The 22,121-nt window shown below is 30.6% G+C and overlaps 1 protein-coding gene across 1 annotated transcript in view; it reads left to right on the top strand.

Annotated features, from left to right (window-relative positions):
* Positions 1-22,121, top strand: part of LOC111695981 (chaoptin) — a 114,197-nt gene that overhangs the window by 82,460 nt on the left and 9,616 nt on the right. The window contains exons 24-37 of the mRNA XM_023465479.1: positions 26-68; positions 358-415; positions 824-899; positions 1,195-1,215; positions 8,466-8,581; positions 9,187-9,328; positions 10,036-10,116; positions 10,473-10,557; positions 15,362-15,471; positions 17,941-18,027; positions 18,749-18,833; positions 20,176-20,270; positions 20,898-20,978; positions 21,843-21,905. Coding sequence (XP_023321247.1) covers positions 26-68; positions 358-415; positions 824-899; positions 1,195-1,215; positions 8,466-8,581; positions 9,187-9,328; positions 10,036-10,116; positions 10,473-10,557; positions 15,362-15,471; positions 17,941-18,027; positions 18,749-18,833; positions 20,176-20,270; positions 20,898-20,978; positions 21,843-21,905 — 1,143 coding nt within the window. The remainder of the gene's footprint in view (positions 1-25; positions 69-357; positions 416-823; positions 900-1,194; positions 1,216-8,465; positions 8,582-9,186; positions 9,329-10,035; positions 10,117-10,472; positions 10,558-15,361; positions 15,472-17,940; positions 18,028-18,748; positions 18,834-20,175; positions 20,271-20,897; positions 20,979-21,842; positions 21,906-22,121) is intronic.

Consider the following 22,121-nt stretch of genomic DNA (forward strand, 5'->3'; position numbering starts at 1 on the left):
GTAATATAATGTAATCTTGTCCCAGTCCGCCGATTTCTCTAAACCATCTTCATATCTCCCACAACCAGGCTAGATTTATATTATTATATTTTAAATTGAGAAGGAGGAGGGAGGGGGGGCGTAAGGGGATTATGGACTTAAAAAGGAAATTGCAATATTTTTATGTGCTATATTTCTTGAAAAAGAATCTAATGATATTTGATCATAGTGCATGAAGACTTATAGGAATGTCCATATATAGAATTTCAATAAAAAAGTATAAACATGATTTTTGTCCTCTGGAACATTCATAGATTCAAGATTTGAGTGAATGAATATATAAAACAAACATTTTAATATATTAATCTCCATGTTTAGATAGTTGATATTAAAGGCAAACAGTCCTGGCCCGTCATGAATTCTTTGATCTCTTTGAGTAAGTTAAATTATTTCAACTACAAATTCAGGGCGCGTCTTCCAGCTTTTTAAAAGTGTTTTCTTAAACATAAATTTAATTTTTTTTATTTTGAGAGGTTAGCTTTTCAGTATGTTGTTAGATTTACTTTAATTCATACTCAAGGTTAATGATTATAGGTTTAGTAAAATTTTGTTAAAATTCAAATTTGTTCAAGTAATGAAAAGTAGATATTATAGAATTTAAAACAAACATGAAAATAAAGGATATATTTGGTGTGTGTTAACTCAAAAAGTTCTTATCCTTGTTCTGAAGTTGAACAAAAAACATTTTCTATAATACTTCTTTTGGAAAATAAAAATTCTGATCAAACTCTTAAGACAAAAAAATTGTAAAAATGTTTTATTTTTATGTTATTTGTTTTTCTAGATTTGGACAATAATCTTATTGGAGATAATCTGGAGGGAGGAAAATTTGACAATCTCAATAGTTTGCAGTACCTCAGGGAACAAGAAAACATAAACAAAAACATGGGAAATCTGGCAGAATCTAGCAATTTATTATGTCCAGAACATCATAAGTTCTTAGATAATTGATACAACTTTCTTGCACTGCAACCAGATACAACTTTTACCTTTTAATCTTTGTCTAAATAAACAATTTTTTATCTCCTTCTTTCTTTATGTCTGTTTTAGTGGGCTTTGAAATTTAAGTTTTAATAATTACTCTAAGCATTTATTTTCTTGATTTTGCTTTACCTTGTAAAAGTTTTTTTAAACAACTTTTTTGTTCTTTTTTAGTTTAAAATACAATAACATCAGGTAAGAGTTATATTTAATTTGTGTGAATATGTAAATTTTTTATTAAAGTTTAAATATTCTTATTAATACAGACTATGTACGTGATACATTTCATTTGCCGGACCCACATGAAATGGTCGGAAATTTAAGAGAAAGAATTTTTAACATTATTTTTTTTAACCCAAAGTGAATAAATACTTAATTGGAACAGACAGAATAAATACGACTATTCGGGTCATTGACTATTATTTGGTTTAGCATACTTTCCAAATTATTGTTGCGATTTATATTGTCGTCATTATAACTTGCAATATACCAGATGGAAAAATTATTCTCATAAACTTTATACAGGGTGTCATACATCAAATTAGACTGCGGCAATGGGTCTAAATTGCGATTTGGGGGACAAATCAGAAAATTTAATATGAATGAATCATTTTGAAAAAATTAATAAGGCTAATAGAAAAATTTTCTTACAGAAAATGCTTGGTTTTTCGAGTATTATGTGCGTATTTTGGCGTTAAAGATTGGAGATAATCTAATATGATATGGGACGCTCTGTATGATATTCACTAACCAAGATTTCCTTCTATGCAATGAGTATATTACAATGATAGACATCTACTCTCTTCAAATAGCTTAGACTTTTGATTCGAAATTTTAATCGCAACATTTATTAAAAGTAATAAATTAAAGACTTTTTCTCTCGCTACAATAAAGACTTGAATGTTTAATTCGCTCCTACTCAAATTTGCACTACATAATGAAAAAAAATTTAATTAAAATATTTATTTGATAACAATTTGTTTTATCAAGCAGAGCCGTTATTTTAAAATTGGTAATAAGTTATGAATGTAAGAAGATTATAGAAGTGTTCATCTTTCTGAATATAATAGGACAAATGACTGCCAGTGTGTTGCTTGTCTGGTCTTGTAGAAATTCTTTAATCTTCTAAGATATAAGACTGTTAAAATCACATTTGAATACCTATCAATGCAGATTCTGGGTTCAAGACGTTTCTATGCAGCTTTGTTTTTTTAGCACAAGTCAAGCTATAGGCATTTTTTAATTACCAATTATGCATATTACAGACTTTTCACAGTAATATGAATTTGTCAACAGTCATTTAAGCCTTCATATTTTCGTTCTTTAACATATTTTTGTTGATTCAAATTTCACATAATATCTAAGTGCAAGTTTGTAAACAAAGGATTGATTTCAGTTTTCAAAAAAAAGATTGTCTTTTTTGTTTCATTTGTCACGCTCAAAACAAATCAATCATTTTTTTTTTAATTGTAAATGATCCATCCCTAAGTGGAACTTTTGAACAGTTTAGTGGTGACTAAAAGTGTTCTGTCAAGTATCAAGTGCCATTTTAAATTAATTTTGACATATTCCAATTATTTTGGTTAAGTTCAGAAAAATAAGATAAATTAACTTCTTATCAAATTTAAATGTTGGATCCTAAACACTGCCTTGTACTAAGTTTTGTTGTTGTTCATACTTTAGGGTCAGGAAGTGTATGTACTCGTGCATTATGTTATATGATAAGAAAATACTAACATATTTTACACTTAGATGATGTATCACATTCTTATCTAAACATAAGAAAGAAAACAGAATCCCTGAATCTATGATTTTTTAAATTTTGATACTAAATTGAAGATTTTTTTATTCATCAAATTGAGGGGGGGGGGGGGACAATTTTGCATATTATAAAATCAGAGACTTTAGAAGGTAAGTTTTGTTTCTGCATTTGAGCTTACAAAACATTTCCTTTTTATCTAAAGATGCATCATGTTTCTCAGTTTTAATGTAATTTTTTTTGCTAGATAATTTCATAATTTCCATTAAATAAATGCTTTTTAAATAAACATTTGAGAATACTATAAAGAATCTAAATTACTTCTATTTCTATGACTTAGTTGACTTTGAAATTTTTTAGAGTTTTACTCAACACCAGAACTAAGAAGTATTATGAGCAAATATGACCATTGACCATACCTCTTGTACCACAACCAATATGTAATTGTAAATAGCCTGTAGATATGTGAAGATCCATTCCACTTACTTGTTTTTTAAATAAAAATTAAAAAATGAAAACATGGCGTTGCATCATTCAGTAAGTCATCATTACCATGCCTTATTCTCACAAATTTCAACTTTGGCCATTAACAAAACAAATTAAATTGAATTTATCTAGTAAAGATTTCCAGTAAAGAATAGGGTTAATTTGTACTTATAACAGGGCACACAGCTGTTTGGAGGGCACACAGCTGTTTGGTAAATTTGCCTTTTTTTGGTTTGCTTGTTATTCGGATTTTAGTAAAGAAATTATCCATTAGTTTAAATGATGTTTTGGAATTATGAAAAATGCATGTTTTTGCCTGAGGTCAGGAGAGCTGATACGTACCTTCAAATTTGTAAATTTTACTAACATGATAAGAACGTATGTTTACTTTTCCTATAAAATGAGAAACATTATCTGGCAATTTTAGTTCTCAGGAAACAGTTTAGGGACATGTTTCTATTTAAACTTTTTCCTTTGCTGAGTATTGTGGTGGCGGCAGGAGAATGGCCAGCCTTGAAGACTACTTGGGGATTTAACATTTTTGGATCAGCTTTCCATGATCGTCCAAGAACTGTTGCTGAAGCAGAAAAGGATGGATGGACCTTAATAGGATCCTGTGATGGACAATGGTTGGGACACAGATATGCAGATCCTGCAGATCCCTCTCTACTCATGATTTATGATGATGCTGGATATATTGCAGGTGTTCAATCTGGTCTTCTGAAATCTGATGTAGATGAATCTGTTGGAAACTTTGCCAATCTCCCAATCTACCAGTCTGGAGACTTTTTTGGAGAGCCAGCTTACTTCACCACCGCATACTTTGTTGACCCTGAGGTTATCTGCAATGGGGGCAGGACTGAGGATGATTTCAACAGATTTGGCACTGGAGACAGACTTCTCTTTCAGGTTGGAGCCACTCCTGACCAACTATATGCAGCTCCTCTTACTCAGGATGAAGCTGATGCTAACTCTGACTGGTATGACCATTACTGCTTCCTTGGTATGGGTGATCACTATATACAGTACAACTACACCCCAGATCAAGATTGTGCAGCTGTTTTACCCATTCAGGTCCTTTATGATCAGGGTGTTTTGAATGGATTTGTGTGGCAGCATCTTGCTGGGCTTCCTGGTGATAAATGGGAACATCCTGATGAAACTGCTATTGGAGCAATCATTGACCGTCCACCAACCTGTCTTCTTGACTCAGTTGCCTACCCTGGACTTTCAACAATGCATCATTACTTCTACTCCTACCCTTGGTTGGTTCTCTGTCCTCTCAAACATGACAGAGGAAGCTTAAATGGATATAAAAAAGTTATGAAAAAGTAATTTTATAAATGGATGTTTTTCTTAAGTTTATAAATTTCTACAAATTTTAGAATAAAGTTTCACTAGTCACTTCATTTTTTTAAATGTTAAGTAGGGCGTCACTAACACTCTGATTAAATTTGGTAGATTTATTTTTCTCAGGGGAAAAACTGAGAACCCTTCAGTAGTCTCCAGAAGTCTTCAAATATTAATAAAATAATTAATTCCATGAAAATAGATTTAACATGAACATTAGCCAAATTGATTGAAATTTTTTAATTCTGCTGAAAACCCTGCATTGCATGCCATGATTTAAAATGACTTCTTTCTGATAACATCATTGTGGATTCGCAAATTTTTTTTAGAGAGGTCGGTAAATGACAGATTTCTTAATTGCCAATTAAGGAATTTAGAAATTTTTTAAATTTAGAAAAACAGAAATAGAAGTTTTTAATCCCAATAAGGTTATAGACTTCTTAATACTAATTGTGTCTCAAAAGCTATTGTATTTTGTTGAGATTTTTCGAAAAAAAAGCATAAACATGTTAAAGCCAAAAAGTTTTCATTAGAGATCAAAATGTAGGCAATCAAAACAGAATAGCAGTGGCTCAGAGATGATGGTTATAAGGAGAGTTATTCTTCAACTTTCACAGGGATCATGGCAGCTCTGCCTCCTTTTGTAGGCGTTTTGACCATAGATGAATAAATAAACATAGATAGCTTATGTACACAAAATCACCAAGAATTGTACAGTCTGCGAACTCATACTTCTAGGGGTCAAAGTGTACTTCAATGATAAGCGGGGTGGTTTGGTGTTTTATAGAGTGTAAAATAACTGCGGGAATGGAACTATTTGAACAACAATATTTCACTGAGGAATATATCATATTGACAAGAACTGAAGAAGGACATGATAAGGACTAAACTAACTTAAATTTCTCTCTACAGAACTCATGTACACCACAAGTACTCAATGACATAAGAACAGCCAATGTTCACAACCGACCTAGTTAATCTATATAATGGAATATCTTTAAAACATCTCTTTACATTTATATCTTTCAAGATGAAAAATGTTGTCTTATGCACACTCTATCTTTATCTATAGTTTTGACCCAGCCGCAAGCATTTATTTTGGTCTTTTTGGCATGATGTCAGTTGATTTTGTTATGTAATGTGATTTAAAAAATCATAAAATGTTAGTTACAAAAATACACTTTTCTTTTAACTGTAATTTGAAAATATCTGCCACCTTTCTTCTGCTTAGTTTTATAATCTGCAGTATCCCAGAACACAATAATTCTAACTTTGTTTCATTGTTTTGGCAATTTGTGTTCATTGTTTATTTATTTGTTTTCACAGCTTGTTTTATTTGATAAAACTAAGATTATATTTCCTTGTTTGTTTGTTATCCTACAAAACTTTCCTCCAGCCACTATAAATTCTAATTTTTTCTTCAGCAATGTAATAACAATATTTTTCTTTGTATTTAAGAACAAAGCTTAATCTCATGTTTTTTTTGGCACACAAGTGCATTTATTGCCTCCTCTGTATTTAAAAGCAGAGCACTCTAGGCAACGTTGTCTTATATAAAAGTTCATTTCCAATTTTATATTTTTCTGAAAAATGCTCTCATTCATAGTAAAAAAATCCTCTTTTTCATTACATTGTTTTCATGGTTAATGTAAGATCTTAAAACAAATTCACCAAATATTAATAGATTTAAATGGACTAAAATGTAATACCAAATATTAATATGTTTGAATGGACTAAAATGTAATACCAAATATTAATATGTTGTAATGGACTAAAATGTAATACCAAATATTAATAGATTTAAATGGACTAAAATGTAATACCAAATATTAATAGATTTAAATGGACTAAAATGTAATACCTAATGTTAATATGTTTCAATGGACTAAAAGGTAATACCAAATATAAATAGATTTAAATGGACTAAAATGTAATACCAAATATTAATGATGTAAATGGACTAAAATGTAATACCAAATATAAATAGATTTAGTGGACTAAAATGTAATACCAAATATAAATAGATTTAAATGTACTAAAATGTAATACCAAATATTAATAGATTTAAATGGGCTAAAATGTAATACCAAATATTAATATGTTTTAATGGACTAAAATGTAATACCAAATATTAATATGTTTAAATGGACTAAAATGTAATACCAAATATTAATAGATTTAAATGGGCTAAAATGTAATACCAAATATTAATAGATTTAAATGGACTAAAATGTAATACCAAATATTAATATAGTTAAATGGACTAAAATGTAATACCAAATATTAATATATTTAAATGGAATAAAATGTAATACCAAATATTAATAGATTTAAATGGGCTAAAATTTAATACCAAATATTAATAGATTTAAATGGACTAAAATGTAATACCAAATATGAATAAAGTTAAATGGACTAAAATATTAATATATTTAAATGGACTAAAATGTAATACCAAATATTAATAGATTTAAATGGAATAAAATGTAATACCAAATATTAATAGATATAAATGGAATAAAATGTAATACCAGATATTAATAGATATAAATGGACTAAAATGTAATACCAGATATTAATAGATTTAAATGGACTAAAATGTAATACCAAATGAACCTTCATTTTTAAAAAGTGGCTTTAGCTTTTTCTGGATATCCATTTCCTTTTTTTTTGATAATTAATAATTCTCAACTTTCTACATCGACCACAATTTTTTGTTACAAAAAATATTGTCCTTGTATGATGCCCACACTTAACTGTAAAGTTGAAAAGCTTTCTCTGGATACATTTCTATCCATTTTATCGTAATGGAAGCTCAACTTTTTCTCTAGGATAATATTTGCTCACCTCTCAACGTTTGCAAGTTCTTATACTAAAGTTTACACAAGGTGATAAATAAATAAATAAATCCCTGTTCCTAACTTTTCATAACTTTGCCTTCACATAGAATAGGGAAAGGAAGGAAATTTCTGCTGCACATGTCATCAGTTTTTTTACAGTAAAATATGTGTTTTTCAGATCATCTGTTGGAAAAAAAATGCTGGGACTTCTCATAAACATCCAAAGCATAAAATGCTTATCTTCTAAGAGCTTGACTTGATTTTTTATCTTTGAACAGATATTTATACAGAACGATAAATTTAATTTCTTACCTTTTTTTCAGTGTCGGTGAAAATTGAATTGATTTATATATTTTCCGTTTCAAGTTCCAAAGCTCTCCATTCAAACCCACCCGCCACTGCCGATTCAAATACATTTAACCTACCAAAATCTTAAACATTACCACTGATTTAAATGTGTTACATGGCTAGGGTTAGGAAAATTTCCATCAATGGGCAGAAGAAATTGGAAAAAGAAAATTCCTGTAATGAACAGGAACAATTGTAAATATTTTGAACTGGACAATAACATTCTGCTGTTCAAAAACAGTTTTTAAGATCCGGATCCATTCAGCACCATAGTTCTGGATCTGCAAAACTTTGCTGATCTCTGAATCCAGATGAAGTGGCAGAACATCTAAGAAATTAAAGACATCAAAATGAAATGAACCCTTTATCACTTGTTAAAAACAAACAGTTACCGTATTCTTTAATTCTTTACAAACATATACAAAATAAATACAATATGCAAAATATATACAATATACAAAATATATACAAAATACAAAATATATACAATATATAAAATATATATAAAATACAAAACATATACAATATACAAAACATATACAAAATACAAAACATATACAATATACAAAACATATACAATATACTAAATATGTACAAAATACAAAACATATACAATATACAAAACATAGCTTGTGGATCTTACTCACAAGTGTATTGTTTAGTAAACCACCTAAGGAGGCATTGGCATCTCTGAGATCTCTGCGAGTTTTGAACATGGACGGGAACGCGATAGAAACTTTGGAGAAAGCTGCTTTTGGGAAAATACCAGCTCTTGGAGGTAGTACCTTGTCCAATATTCCTTACTTAATCACCTGCTAAATACTTTGCTAGTATTCTTGCTTGTTACCTTTAATTTTGTTAAGTTCAAAACTTTTATGTTTGGAAACTTGTGTTTTACTAACTTAATTAATCTAAATTAATAACATTTGACAAAATCACTTTTAGGTAAAAAAAACATCTTGAATAACCTATCAGTGCTTACCTTTACATTAATTCTATTTCATCTTTAAAGCTGGCAAATCAGGTTATTTCATCTGTTAAATTTGCATTTTCCATTGTGCATGATAAGGAAAAAATAAGATGTCAATGTTTTTAATTTTGAAAATTATTAATTTCAATCATGGGTATTTAATAAAGTAACCTGCGAGTTACTGCTCCAGAAATAATGGTGGATCTCGTTGCAGAAATTAATCCCTTTAAAAATTGATAATTTCACCACCTATTTTGTAAATTATATAATTGGTCGGTAAGTTGGATCAGATAAGCTGACCCATATTTTCTCTGCATTAGCATGTCATCCATATTTATTGTTTTAAGTTCAACTTTCAGAAATTAAAAGTTAGTTTTTGAACTGAGCCTTAGATAACCTGATTTTTATTTTAGTTTTGTCCCTGTCTGAGAACAATCTGAAGAATATTTCTGTGCAAGCATTTGATGGTATGTTACAGATACAAAACCTTACTCTCAGAGAGAATAATCTTACCTACATCTCCCCTGGAGCCTTTCTAGGACTTGTATCTCTAGGGTTAGTATCATTATAATAGTATTTATTAAATAATTAGCTTGGGAACCCAGCTTTGACGGGAAACTTAACTTTCTCCGTAGAAGTCTACCAACTCAACTGGGAATTTGTGTGAACTAAGCTTAAAACATTTCCGTGGTTCTACCGAGTTCTTTGTTCAGAAGTTTAGGTCTAGGGATTCCTGAGTTATGATTGGACACACAAACAAACAAAAAGAGATTACGACTTTGCATATATAGATATATATTTATGGAAAATTTTATGTTTAATTTTTGTACTAAACCCTGAATATCTGGGGAATGGGGATTTGGGGAAATTTATTCATCCATAAATTTTAAATCGGTCCTAACTCATAGAAAATATAAGCTAGGGATCTGCAGCCTTTGTATTCATCTACATATTTTAAATCGGTCCTAACTTATAAAAAATATAAGCTAGGGGTCTGCAGCCTTTGTATTCATCTACATATTTTAAATCGGTCCTAACTTACAGAAAATTTAAGCTAGGGGTCTGCTTGTACTTAACCCTAAATATCCGGGGTTGGGGAAATTATTTATCTATAAATTTTAAATCGGTCCTAACTAGAAAATATAGGCTAGGGGTCTGCAACCTCCGTATTCAAGTACAATCTTAAACATTTAGACAAATAGTCTGCTAAGGTGTCCAAAAAAAATATGTTTTAACACAGATTGTGAATTTGAATGTTTTAGAATGCTGGATTTAAGTCACAATAAACTTGTAAAGTTAGAGAACAAGACTCATGGACTTTTAGAAGATTGTCTTAGTCTCAGGCACAAACGTAACCAAACATTTAAAACTCTATTACTAAAATTCTTGAGAAAATACAACTTAAAGAGCCATAGACAATATGCAATATGCATTCTCTAATGCTTTATACTAAACTTAATTTAGAAAGCTTTTTTATTCGTTATTTGTTTAACCTTCTTTTTCCATTTCTCGAAACTAAAACATAAATAGAAAAACCAGAAACCCAAAGCTAGACATAATTGGAAAAGGTCAAATTCATGCAAACAGTACGACTTTGGGACCTTGTACCTCTAGTTTTAATTTTACGCTAAAGAATGAGAAAGTTGCAAATTTTATTTTAAACTTTTGTGCTTGTTAAACGGTTGTGTTTTGTGTCTAGAAAGATAGATCTATCCTTCAACAATATTGCCTTCATTACCCCTCTCATGTTCCCGGAGAAGAAATGGGTTCCATATAAATTACAGGTAATTTAAAAACTATATTCGTAATTTCAAGCAATCTACCATTACCAAATATAGAGCTGCATGTCCGATACACAATGGTATCTATTCCTAACATTTTTATCTATGCAACAGAGAGAAGGATTTTATTTAAGTTCAGATAGAAAACCAGAATATCATCATCCTTTTTGCACAAACGAAGGTTTTAACTCTTTAAAGGCTGGGGGGTCTGAATCTATGTATGGCCTGGGGTCTATACATAGATTCAGTCGGCCCCCCCCCCGAGAAAAAAGTTAAGGGTTAAAATACATATGCTTAGTCTAATTTTTCAAGGCCAGCTCATTAGACAGATAACTTTAATAGTGCTAGGGTTGAAAAAAATGTAAAAATATTTGTTTTTGTTTTAAAAAATATCAAAGTGTGACACATGTTTCTACATCCATTTTTCAAGGGCTTCCTAAAAATGTAGTTTTTAGATCTGTAGCTTTAGTTACAAAAAAGTTATGGGGTATTTTAGATTTTTTTCCCACAGATCGGACTTTTTACCGTCCTGTCTGTACCCAACCCTATGCATTAAAAAAAATTACAAAAAATCCTTTTAATTTCTTTTCATTAAAATTCACAAAATTTCACGGTCATAGTCAAACATGAGAGTGCTACGACAAAAAATTAGAGGGGGGGCGTCGAACATCCTCCCCCTGCCTGTTAAGGGTACTAATGTGAATCTGACATGAGACTTTTTAGATGGAGTATTAAATTACTGGCATTTTGAAAGCTTTTCTCGGAATACACAATTAGGTCAACTTTAGCATGGCAACTTTTTAAAATCATTGTCATAGAGTTTATATTCCTCTTATTATTTTTAATGAATTTTACTAAATCATAAAGTTTTTTTTAACTATTGTCTGCGGTGCGTGGAATTAACTTGTGGAAGAACAAAGTGTTCTTCTGAATAATTTTGTTAGATTCTGATTCTGAACACATCGCAATCGGTTGTTTTCCTTAAATAAAAGTTGGCAAGGAGTTAAACTTGGCCTTTATATCCTCTACAGTTTAGATACAAAACTTTTAGGATTTATATTGTACGAATAAAAGTAGGTTATATTATTGTGATGAAATGGGGGGGGGGGGGGAGGTTGTAGATGGAAAAATTCTGATAGTTTTGAAATGTGTAATTTTTACTAATATCCCATGTTTTTCTTTTTTTTAAAACGCCGGGGTTCCCCTCTTGGTGGGCTAGGTTAGGATATATGCTCCCCCCCCTCATGTCTCTTAATTTATTAGACTTGAGGATTCTTTGTTTTGTTCATGGTAGAGGATTAAGAAAGAGATGTAAAAAATGTATCAAAAACAATAGAGAATAATATTCTATCTCTTAAAAAGTATAATTAGAAACATAAGCTTCCCTAGTTGAAAAATGAATGGTTTAGTGTGAACTGAAGGGGGTGCTTAATAAAACAATTATTTAAACACCTTTACCGGGAGGTGTGCACTGCGATAGGTTTCTCACATCGTTAAAATTCTAACGCGCCACAGTGCATGTAAAGAAACAAATTAGTCGCCATCATTTTTAATGTATTCATGGTAAAAAAGAGGTGTCGGGAACAGTGTTCACGCCATTATAATAATGTTCTTTTTATCGGTTTCTGCATGATTTGAATTTTGCTGGAATATATTGAAAGATATTTCTTTTTCATTGTGTTACTAAAGGTTAAATATTTAAAAAGAAAACATTAAACATTTCCCTCTTTTGTGGTTTCAGGAGAAAAAAAAACTATATAGAATATAGTTCATGTTGGTAAGAACATTATTTAATTTCATCAACAACAGGATTCTTATGTAGGTTTCATAAAAACCAAACTAACAAAACATTTTTTGTTCGAGTTTTGACCTTTCATAGACCAACCTATTTTTTTTACTTGAATGATGATAGAAGCAATTAAACTGAGATCGTTCCTATATTTAAGTCGACTTAATTCTGAGAATTTGTCGATAAACCATTTTTTTTTTAAACTAGAATTTTCATATTATTTTCTTTTTTTCTTTTTTCTTATTTTTATGCCAAAACTTGATGAACCATGGAGAGATTAGGACATTTTTAATTATCTTTCTTTTTTCAACAGTTCAGATTTCGGGTTTGAAAACACGAAGGTTTTTTTTACAGCTTTTGGTTGCTATTTTGCTCTGTGGATCTGGATTCGTGGACCCACTTATTTTGACCCCCACCCCCCTCTAAATTTTTTTTTGATGTCCAAATATGACAAATGATACATTAAGAATCTGCAAAAAAAAATTGAAAATTTGCAATAAGTGAATTTTCTTTGTAAACTCCAGTCATTTAGTAAAAATGTTTGCAAAAATAGGGTCTAAAAAAGGATAAATTATACATTTTTAAAGAGTCCTTGACAATACCTCAAATATGCAACAACAAAAATTGTGTAAAAATTAATAACCTTTTGTGTAATTTGGAAAAACTAAAAATGTGCAAATTATTTTTGCAAAACTTGTGCGATCTGCTTCCTTAGGTCATAGGCTTTCTTAAGACAACTGAAAAAGTAGTCATTCAGACATGTAGTATGCCTGAGGACTCAGGCAGTTAGTATAAAAGCCCGGTTTTAGAAGGGAGGGCTATTATCATTTAGAAAAAGTCTTAGACCAATACTTTTTGAGTTATGTAAATAAACTACAGGGGGGAGGGTCAAATGTATCCCCCCCCCAGCAGGAATAGGGTTAACAAATTTGCTGAAGTAAAACTTTTCTAGTAAATGATGCGAAACTTTATAAATTTATGTAAAGTGTATCAGAAGCTTCAAAGAAACTGATAAATTCTAAAATTTAAATTAATATTTTAATCTATTCTAATATTTTAATATTTTTTTAATATTTTTTATTTATTAAATATACTAAAAGCTTATTGGATAGAATTTTTATTTCTTTAGTTTAGCAAAAACTAAAGAAATTAAATTGTTTTATTTGAAATATTGTCTTACTTTAAACTTGAAGCACATACATTGCTAAATAAGGTTTGATAGGCTGACTTCTCCAAGATTTTGTAGCTATAAACTGCATGAAGATTGTGAACGCAGACCCAAATCTAACAACAGGACTGTTCACAAGGACAGCAGAAGGATACTCAACAATACTGGACTATGTGTTATCGATTTTGGTTTCATAGGATAAAAGAGACCTAAAGAGGATTCATGTCCCCAAACGATAGACAGAGTTTTTATCGACGAACTTCTAGTGTTTCAAGGTTGTACACTTCAAATGTAAATTTTTCATTCACTAAGAATTCAAAAAATTTTATATTTTAGGTTAAGTTGGATTCGCACTAGTTTTCATATATTTTTATGCATTTTAAATGGAACATTTTGTAGAAATTTGTTAAAGATTAGATAGGATCTAAGGATAAAATCTTGACCTTTTAAATATTTTTTTCTGCCGTAATCTTGCAGGGGGGGGGGGGGGGTAGATTTTTTGTTTTGCCGCAAACATTTTGTTTGTTTGGGTTCTGTTCCTTAATCATATTCAAACTGTGTAACTAACTTGGACAAACTTGAAAACTTTTGTTTAACTATTCCTGCTCCAACTTCACACACTCCAGGTAAAAATGACCAACATACTTCCCTGGAGATAGATAATGAATACTTTTTCTCTCTTCAGTAATATTTACAATTTTTTATTTGGAGCTTTTTCATGCAAATAGATTTACGTGACTGAGCCTATTTTTATATAGCCAATCAACAATCCTTAGGGTCAAGTCAGGTATTTTGCAAACATTTGGCTCAAGAAGTTCAGTCTTTTGATGTTTTTGGTTTAAACAAACCAACAAATAATTATAAATAATTATAATATTTATAGTTACAACACCCTTTACTTTGGCTTGCTACTGCTTGGGAACAACGCAGCATATTTTGCATGGTGGTGCATGTTTCCTAGAAGGCATTTTGGGAGTTCTATTTTGATTCTCCTTTCGGATCCATCTTTGATTTGATTTAATACAGAAACTTTAGTTTCTGTAAGATGTGCTGTATCTTGAATCTTGATGGATATTGCAGCTATAACTTACTTTTCCTTCAACAAAGTTTGTGCAACCAAAGTAAATTTTGTGTGCACTTTCATCCTTCAGCCTAGAATAAAGATTTAGTCCCGGGTGCAGCAAACTGACACAAACAAACAAATATTGGAATCAAAAATAAATAATTTGGTTCAGGAATCAATTTGTTAACTTTGTATTTCTGCATATTTATTCTAATTTAAACATTTGTGAAAATATGAAAATGTCAAATAATATTTAAGTAGTATTTGACTTGAGCTGGATTATCTTCTATTATATTGGAACAAAATAAAATCGAATTTTAATACTCAACTAATGAATTTTAAAAAGGGCTGGCCATGTTTTATGCTTGGCACGATAGTACTTTTTTTTCAATTTGGTGTTTCAATTCTGGTCATTATGTTTATTTTTAACTGGCTGAAAAAATTTGTATTCAGTTTCTAAAACAGTTGTTTGTTAACCGAACTGTTCCCAGTTTGGTAACCAAACCATTCCCAGTTTGGTAACCGATCCATTCCCAGTTTGGAACCAAACTATTCCAAGTTTGGTAACCGAACTATTCAGAGTTTGGTAACCGAATATTCCTAGTTTGGTAACCTAACCATTCCCAGCCTGGTAACCGAACTATTCCCAGTTTGGTAAACGAACTATTCCCAGTTTGTTAACCAAACTATTCCCAGTTTGGTAACCGAACTATTCCCAGTTTGGTAATCGAATATTCCCAGTTTGGTAACCCTTAACATGATTTTATAATTTACCCAATATGTTTAGGAAATTGACTTGTCGTTCAACACAATCCCTGTGCTTACTTCTGGTATTCTTCACGGCACCAAGCATCTCACATTTCTCAATTTATCCAACAATATTATTAATGACATCAGGTTAGCATTCTGTAATTATTTTTTAAAATCTTGAATTGTAATTTTTTTAATGCCTCAGTTTTTAAAAAAGAGTATTGTTTATGTCCAATTCTTTAAAAGGTTTAAATACCCCTCCTTATACAAGACCCCCCCCCCCTCCCCCTCCCCCTGATTTACGTAAAAGCTCGTTAATTAGATCGACCCCCACCACCACTTTATACACATACATCTAAACTAAACAGTTTGTTTTTAATCTTTGTGACAGAAACAATCTCAAGGAATAATAATTGTATTTTTTAAAGTGAATATTCGCAAATTATCTTTTTTCCATCTCATAATCTGAGTTTGTTTCCCTTATGTCCATTTGACAGCCAATTTTTTGTTTTCAAATCTTTTTTATTTGTTTATTTCCTGTGGTTTTTAACAATTTTAAGAAAAAAATGTTATCGATTTTGATGGTTATTATCGTTAGAACTGACGAGGGTCAACCCAGACCGAAATATATTTTCAATATATGTGCTGCAACTAATATCTACTTTTTTGCTCTAAAGAGGTTTGGTCCATCACCATCACCGAATTTTAAATTTTTAAAAATGCATTCACTTTATATTTGTGTTTCAAGGGATCAAGCTTTGAAACCTATCTTATGCGGATTATTAATTTTTCTACGATATTTCGTGGTGGTTTTACCCTGCAGGAATAACTTCAATTGAGGGATCAAGCATTGATCCTCACATTAAAATTGTCCTTGTTGGATATCAAATATCCAAGATCAACAATACTGCACACAAAAGTTTGTTCATCTGTAGACGTTATTTCAAGTGCCCCTTTGGATAAAAATGGAAAGTCTGATTTACAATTCAAACCTTTGTCTGATCAATATTTTTTACAGGCAAATTTTTTAAAGAAAAGCTTGTAAATGGTTACAACATTATAAGTTTGTTAAAAAAAAGACATTACGTATCTTTGCCCTTTAATAATTGTATTATGTTTAATAGGGTTTTCATTAAACAAAAGAACTTATTACATTATTCTAGATTTGATAAATTTGTAAGAAATCTTGTCATAATTCATACTTCCATGAAAAAAGTAATAAGCTATGTTTTTGTTTTCTTAGAATACCAGCTCTCGTAAATTTAATCCGTTTTAAGAGAACTTTGACATTGGAATCCTAGTCCCAAACATCTGTGTGTAATGTTGCACCAGTTCTCAAACTTAAATTTAAATTTAGAATCTCGAGTTTCACAAAAGGCTAAGATTTAGATGCCTAAAGCAATATTGTTGAAGCAAATTATTCTACTGTTGGTAAATCCCTTGAGAGAAGTTTGTGCAGATATATCAGCTTGGAGAAATTAAGATTGGAACTTTAGTTTTTTAAGTTAGAATTATCGTTTTCAAAATAGCCTTATTCCAAATTTAATGAATTTCAACCACGTCTCACATTCCCCGAAAACCGCTTTTAATTGAGCGCCAGCTAAAATCTTGAAAAACTTAATACAATTTTAAGTGGAACCAACCATATTTGAGCCGCGGCTTAAGTTCTTTAAATTCGGCCTCTTGACAAGTTTTTAGTTAAAATGTATAGCATTATCTTTTTCACTAAGTGTAAAATAGCCTTGACTTGATATCAGATTTGATATTATATTTGATATCGGATTTGATATCAGATTTGATATCAGATTTAATATGTTATTTGATATCAGATTTGATATGATATTTAATATTAGATTTGATATGATATTTGATATCAGATTTGATATCAGATTTGATATGATATTTGATATCAGATTTGATATAAGATTTAATATCAGATTTAATATCAGATTTAATATCAGATTTGATATCAGATTTGGTATCAGATTTGATATCAGATTTAATATGTTATTTGATATCAGATTTGATATGATATTTGATATCAGATTTGATATGATATTTGATATCAGATTTGATATCAGATTTGATATCAAATTTGATATCATATTTAAAATGTTATTTGAAATCAGATTTGATATGATATTTGATATTAGATTTGATATCAGATTTGATATAAGATTTAATATGTTATTTGATATGATATTTGATATTAGATTTGATATGATATTTGATATCAGATTTGATATCAGATTTGATATGATATTTGATATTAGGTTTGATATCAGATTTGATATCGGATTTGATATCAGATTTGATATCAGATTTGATATCAGATTTGATATCAGATTTGATATGATATTTGATATCAGATTAGATATCAGATTTGACATCAGATTTGATATCAGATTTGATATGATATTTGATATCAGATTAGATATCAGATTTGACATCAGATTTGATATTTGATATCAGATTTGATATCAGATTTGATATCAGATTTGATATCAGATTTGATATCAGATTTGATATCAGATTTGATATCAGATTTGATATCAGATTTGATGACAAATTTGAATTTGATGTCAGATTTTATTAAAGATTTTAAATGTTTTGAAGGGTAAATGTGCTGGGTAACCTGAGTAGTCTGGAGGTTCTAGATCTTTCCTATAATGAGCTTCAAGACGAGAAACTTCGAGCAGACAGGTCACATTAATAATCATTTATGCAGATTAAGCATTTTTAAATCAACGGAAGTAGAACTAAGGAGGGATAGAGACAGGCATTCTTTATTTATTACCGCGGTGAATTTTGACCGAACTATTGAAGGATCGATTTTACTAAACAGGCACGTTGGCCCAGGCTTGAGCAAAAACTTAATACTAAATGTTGTTTGTTTACAATATATCTAGTTCTAGTGTTGTACTAATACACCACAATAGAATTTAAAGAAACCTTATCCCCATCTACTAAGACCTAAATTCTAAAGTAATTGAGATTTCAACCACTTTACCCCACACTTGTATGTCGATTCCATTAGCGCCTGATCCAATCAGGGTTCAGTCATGTATTTGTTGTCTATTTTGAACCAATAGATATTGTATGGCGGTAACATCTATCTTTCTATCTATCTCATTATCCAATGAAAGATATGAATCCTTTAATCGGGCTTTAACGGTAAATGGAAATACTTCTACTGAAACCATAGTGGCCCCACTTATAAAAATATTGATTACAATTATTAAGCACATTTTCACAGAATAGCATTTGGTTTAACATCCCTGGAAAGATGAAACTTTTAAGTGTATGTTTGAGTAGCTACTCATTTTTCACTTAGATTTTTGAGTGATTATACGCAGAAAATGTTGCACAATTACAATAAAATGTATACCATCTATTTAATCTATGTTATAAACTAACGATTCAGGTGGGGAGGAATATTGAAGAATCTAACTTATCTAAGTTTAGCGTACAACAGTCTTTACAACATTCCAGCAGCACATCTAGCCCAGGTAGTATTATACCATCAGTACATCTAGCCCAGGTAGTATTATACCATCAGCACATCTAGCCCAGGTAGTATTTTACCTTCAGTACATCTAGCTCAGGTAGTATTACACCATCAGCACATCTAGCTCAGGTAGTATTATACCAGCAGCACATCTAGCCCAGGTAGTATTATACCAGCAGCTCATCTAGCCCAGGTAGTATTATACCATCAGCACATTTAGCCAGGGTAGTATTATACCATCAGAACATCTAGCCCAGGTAGTATTATATCATCAGCACATCTAGCCGAGGTAGTATTATACCATCAGCACATCTAGCCCAGGTAGTATTTTACCATCAGTACATCTAGCTCAGGTAGTATTATACCATCAGCACATCTAGCCCAGGTAGTATTATTTCATCAGCACATCTAGCTCAGGTAGTATTATACCATCAGCACATTTAGCTCAGGTAGTATTATACCATCAGGACATCTAGCCCAGGTAGTATTTTACCAACAGTACATCTAGCTCAGGTAGTATTATACCATCAGCACATCTAGCCCAGGTAGTATTATTATTGTTGTTATTATAACTTAAAGGGAGTGTTCGTCATAAATAAAAGGAGAAAGAAAGAAATGCCAAAGGACATCGTTTCCTATTGGTCAGCATATAGACTTGAGACACTTAATAAGGCATTTTCACTACTTGAGAAATCTCAAATCTATAAAACGCATTCGATATTATTAATCAAAACTAGTATATTTTAGTTTTTTTGTTAATTTAATCTAAAAGTCATTTTTACCTTCGTGGGATTGTTGGGCCATTATAACATTTTCTTATATATATATATATATATATGGTGATTTTGATTTATAAAAAAGATACAGTTCTGCCCATTAATTTTTTTAGTTATCAATACTGCACTATTCAAAATTACAACAACAACAAAAAATCTTAGAAACAAATATCGATATCAAAATGTTTCAAAGGTTTGGCCAGGTTGTACGCAAGACACTAATTTTCTATTAATATTGCATGCAATATAATATATTTTTTATAAACAATTTGGATCATCAATTGAAAAATACCAGTCAACTTTGAATATTTAAAATATTATCAAATTTACAACATGTGTTATTTCTTTTCATCTCTTTTTATAAATAAAGTAATATTATTTTATATTATATATATTATATGCCCGATTCACAGCGGTACTCTTAAAAGCTTTGTCTGAACAAATATGAATCATACATCAATGTTTATAATTTTGAAAAAATTATTTTTTATTATGAATGAAACTGTTGTGAATCGGGCATTAAAATATACGCTTTAAGAGCCTTTAAATATAACTAAATTATTTAAGTTTGAGTCCTTGAAGACCTTGGATGTGGAGGGAAATGATCTAATTCATTATTTTCCTGTATTTTCTGCTCCCATAAAGGCAGGGTTGGATGTCAGGTTAGTTAAAAAGGGGAGTAAGGGTTCCCTCTACCCCCTTAAGGGTCCCTTCAACCCCCTTTTCCGTTGAAGGGAAATGATATTTGTGAGCCAGATTTGAACTCTTTTGGAACAAAAAAATATTACAAAAACTGATATTAGTTTTGGTCAAATTCTTAATCTAAAATTAATTTTATATGCCCTTAATTACAAAAATGTTTCCCCCAATTTTGCAATAAATGTTACAGAAAAAGGACTTTGTCAAAACATTCTTAAAGTTCTTGGGGAAGGGTAGGGGGATCTGGGACGATTACAAAAGAGGAAGGGATGATATTTATCAACAAAACACATAGTTATACGACCCACAAAGGATGAAACTTAGAACGACGACCATAAACACTTTAAATTTGATGGCTGGAGGCACAGTTTGGCCATCAGTCCTAAAGTAGTCTTTCATCGGTCCTAAAGTAGTCTTTTAGGTCGATTTAATGGGTTTTTAAAGATAAATAGGTTGAAACCATGGACGTAAGAGAAAAGACTGAATAAATACCTTCCAGTTGTCTAAAATCCTTTGTAAGAAACCATGTTCACCCTTGAGCTCAAACTGAAATGTTGAAGCTAAATGTATTTACACTGCCTGCAATCTAGGTATAGAGGAAACCTGCTCAGATGCGAATGTTCTTTAAGACCTTTAATTCAATGGATTCGGAAAGGAAACCGAAAAACAAGGTTAGACAAAAGAATCCAGTATCAGTTTATTATTTATCCTTAAAAAATTAAGTTTTCAGAAGGTTCAGCAAAATATTTTTTTCATTTCAAAATGACCACCCTGTAAGATTCAGGATCTAAATCTTTCTGCCAAGCTTTGCAAAATATATTGAAAGCAATTATCCGATTTTCTTAATATATTTATTTATAGGATGCATTTATTGACATATTTCATTAGAAATACAGCCTCACGCTCTATATAGATGGATTTATTGGAACTTTATAGATTTATGCTTTATTAGTTTTCCTAAATTTATTGCTCAAGTTGGTGAACGAGGATGATTAAATGCCTTCTTAATAAAATCTAATAGAAAACTAGACTTTCTCATCCGGTACTAAACTTGCATTCCTCAAACAGATGATATGAAATAAAATCGCAAAAAAATCACCGCGACAATCTGCGCTGTGCATGCCAATTTGATCGTCTTCCATCGAGGAAAAAAAACACATTTTACAGTTTAAATACCAAAAATGTTCTTCTTTATAATTTTCATCAATATTGCTGCCTGGTCTTAATAATTTATTCAGAGAACTTTTATACTCTATTCAGTGATAACCAGAACACTCTGAAAAAGGAAGACGACATTTAGACTGAAGTTATGACTTTAAATAGTTTAATTTTTATAAGTAACATGCATTTGATTTGACACAGCAATTTTGCATGGTAATCAGACCCATTTTACTTAATTAGGGATTTAATACACAATAAGTGTGTTGTAAAACTATTTCTTTGTAACAACATCAAATACACTTCCTATTTCAGAATGTTCTGGTTATTACTGTATTTGCTAGCAAATCATATCCTTAAATGTGTTTCTGTTTTAGTTGGGATGATGCAATCTGTAGTTCTCCGGCCTATCTAGCCGGGAAACCAGTAAGCAGTATCAGGCGGGTGCAATAATCAATTAAATTCAATTATTTGTTAAAATTTATTCAGAACATCTGATTTGAAGTGTAGAATTTATGCGATGGCATACATAAAAAGAAATTGTGCAAAATAAAATGTTTTCTTTTTTAATTCAAGCCTGTTTTCTTTCCATATTCTTCAGTTTTAAAGGTTTTGAGTAAAGTATCTAAATTCTCCTTTATTCCTTCACAAGTCTA

Source organism: Eurytemora carolleeae, unplaced genomic scaffold (genome assembly GCF_000591075.1).
Source record: "Eurytemora carolleeae unplaced genomic scaffold, Eaff_2.0 scaffold171, whole genome shotgun sequence".
Lineage (NCBI taxonomy): Eukaryota > Metazoa > Arthropoda > Copepoda > Calanoida > Temoridae > Eurytemora > Eurytemora carolleeae.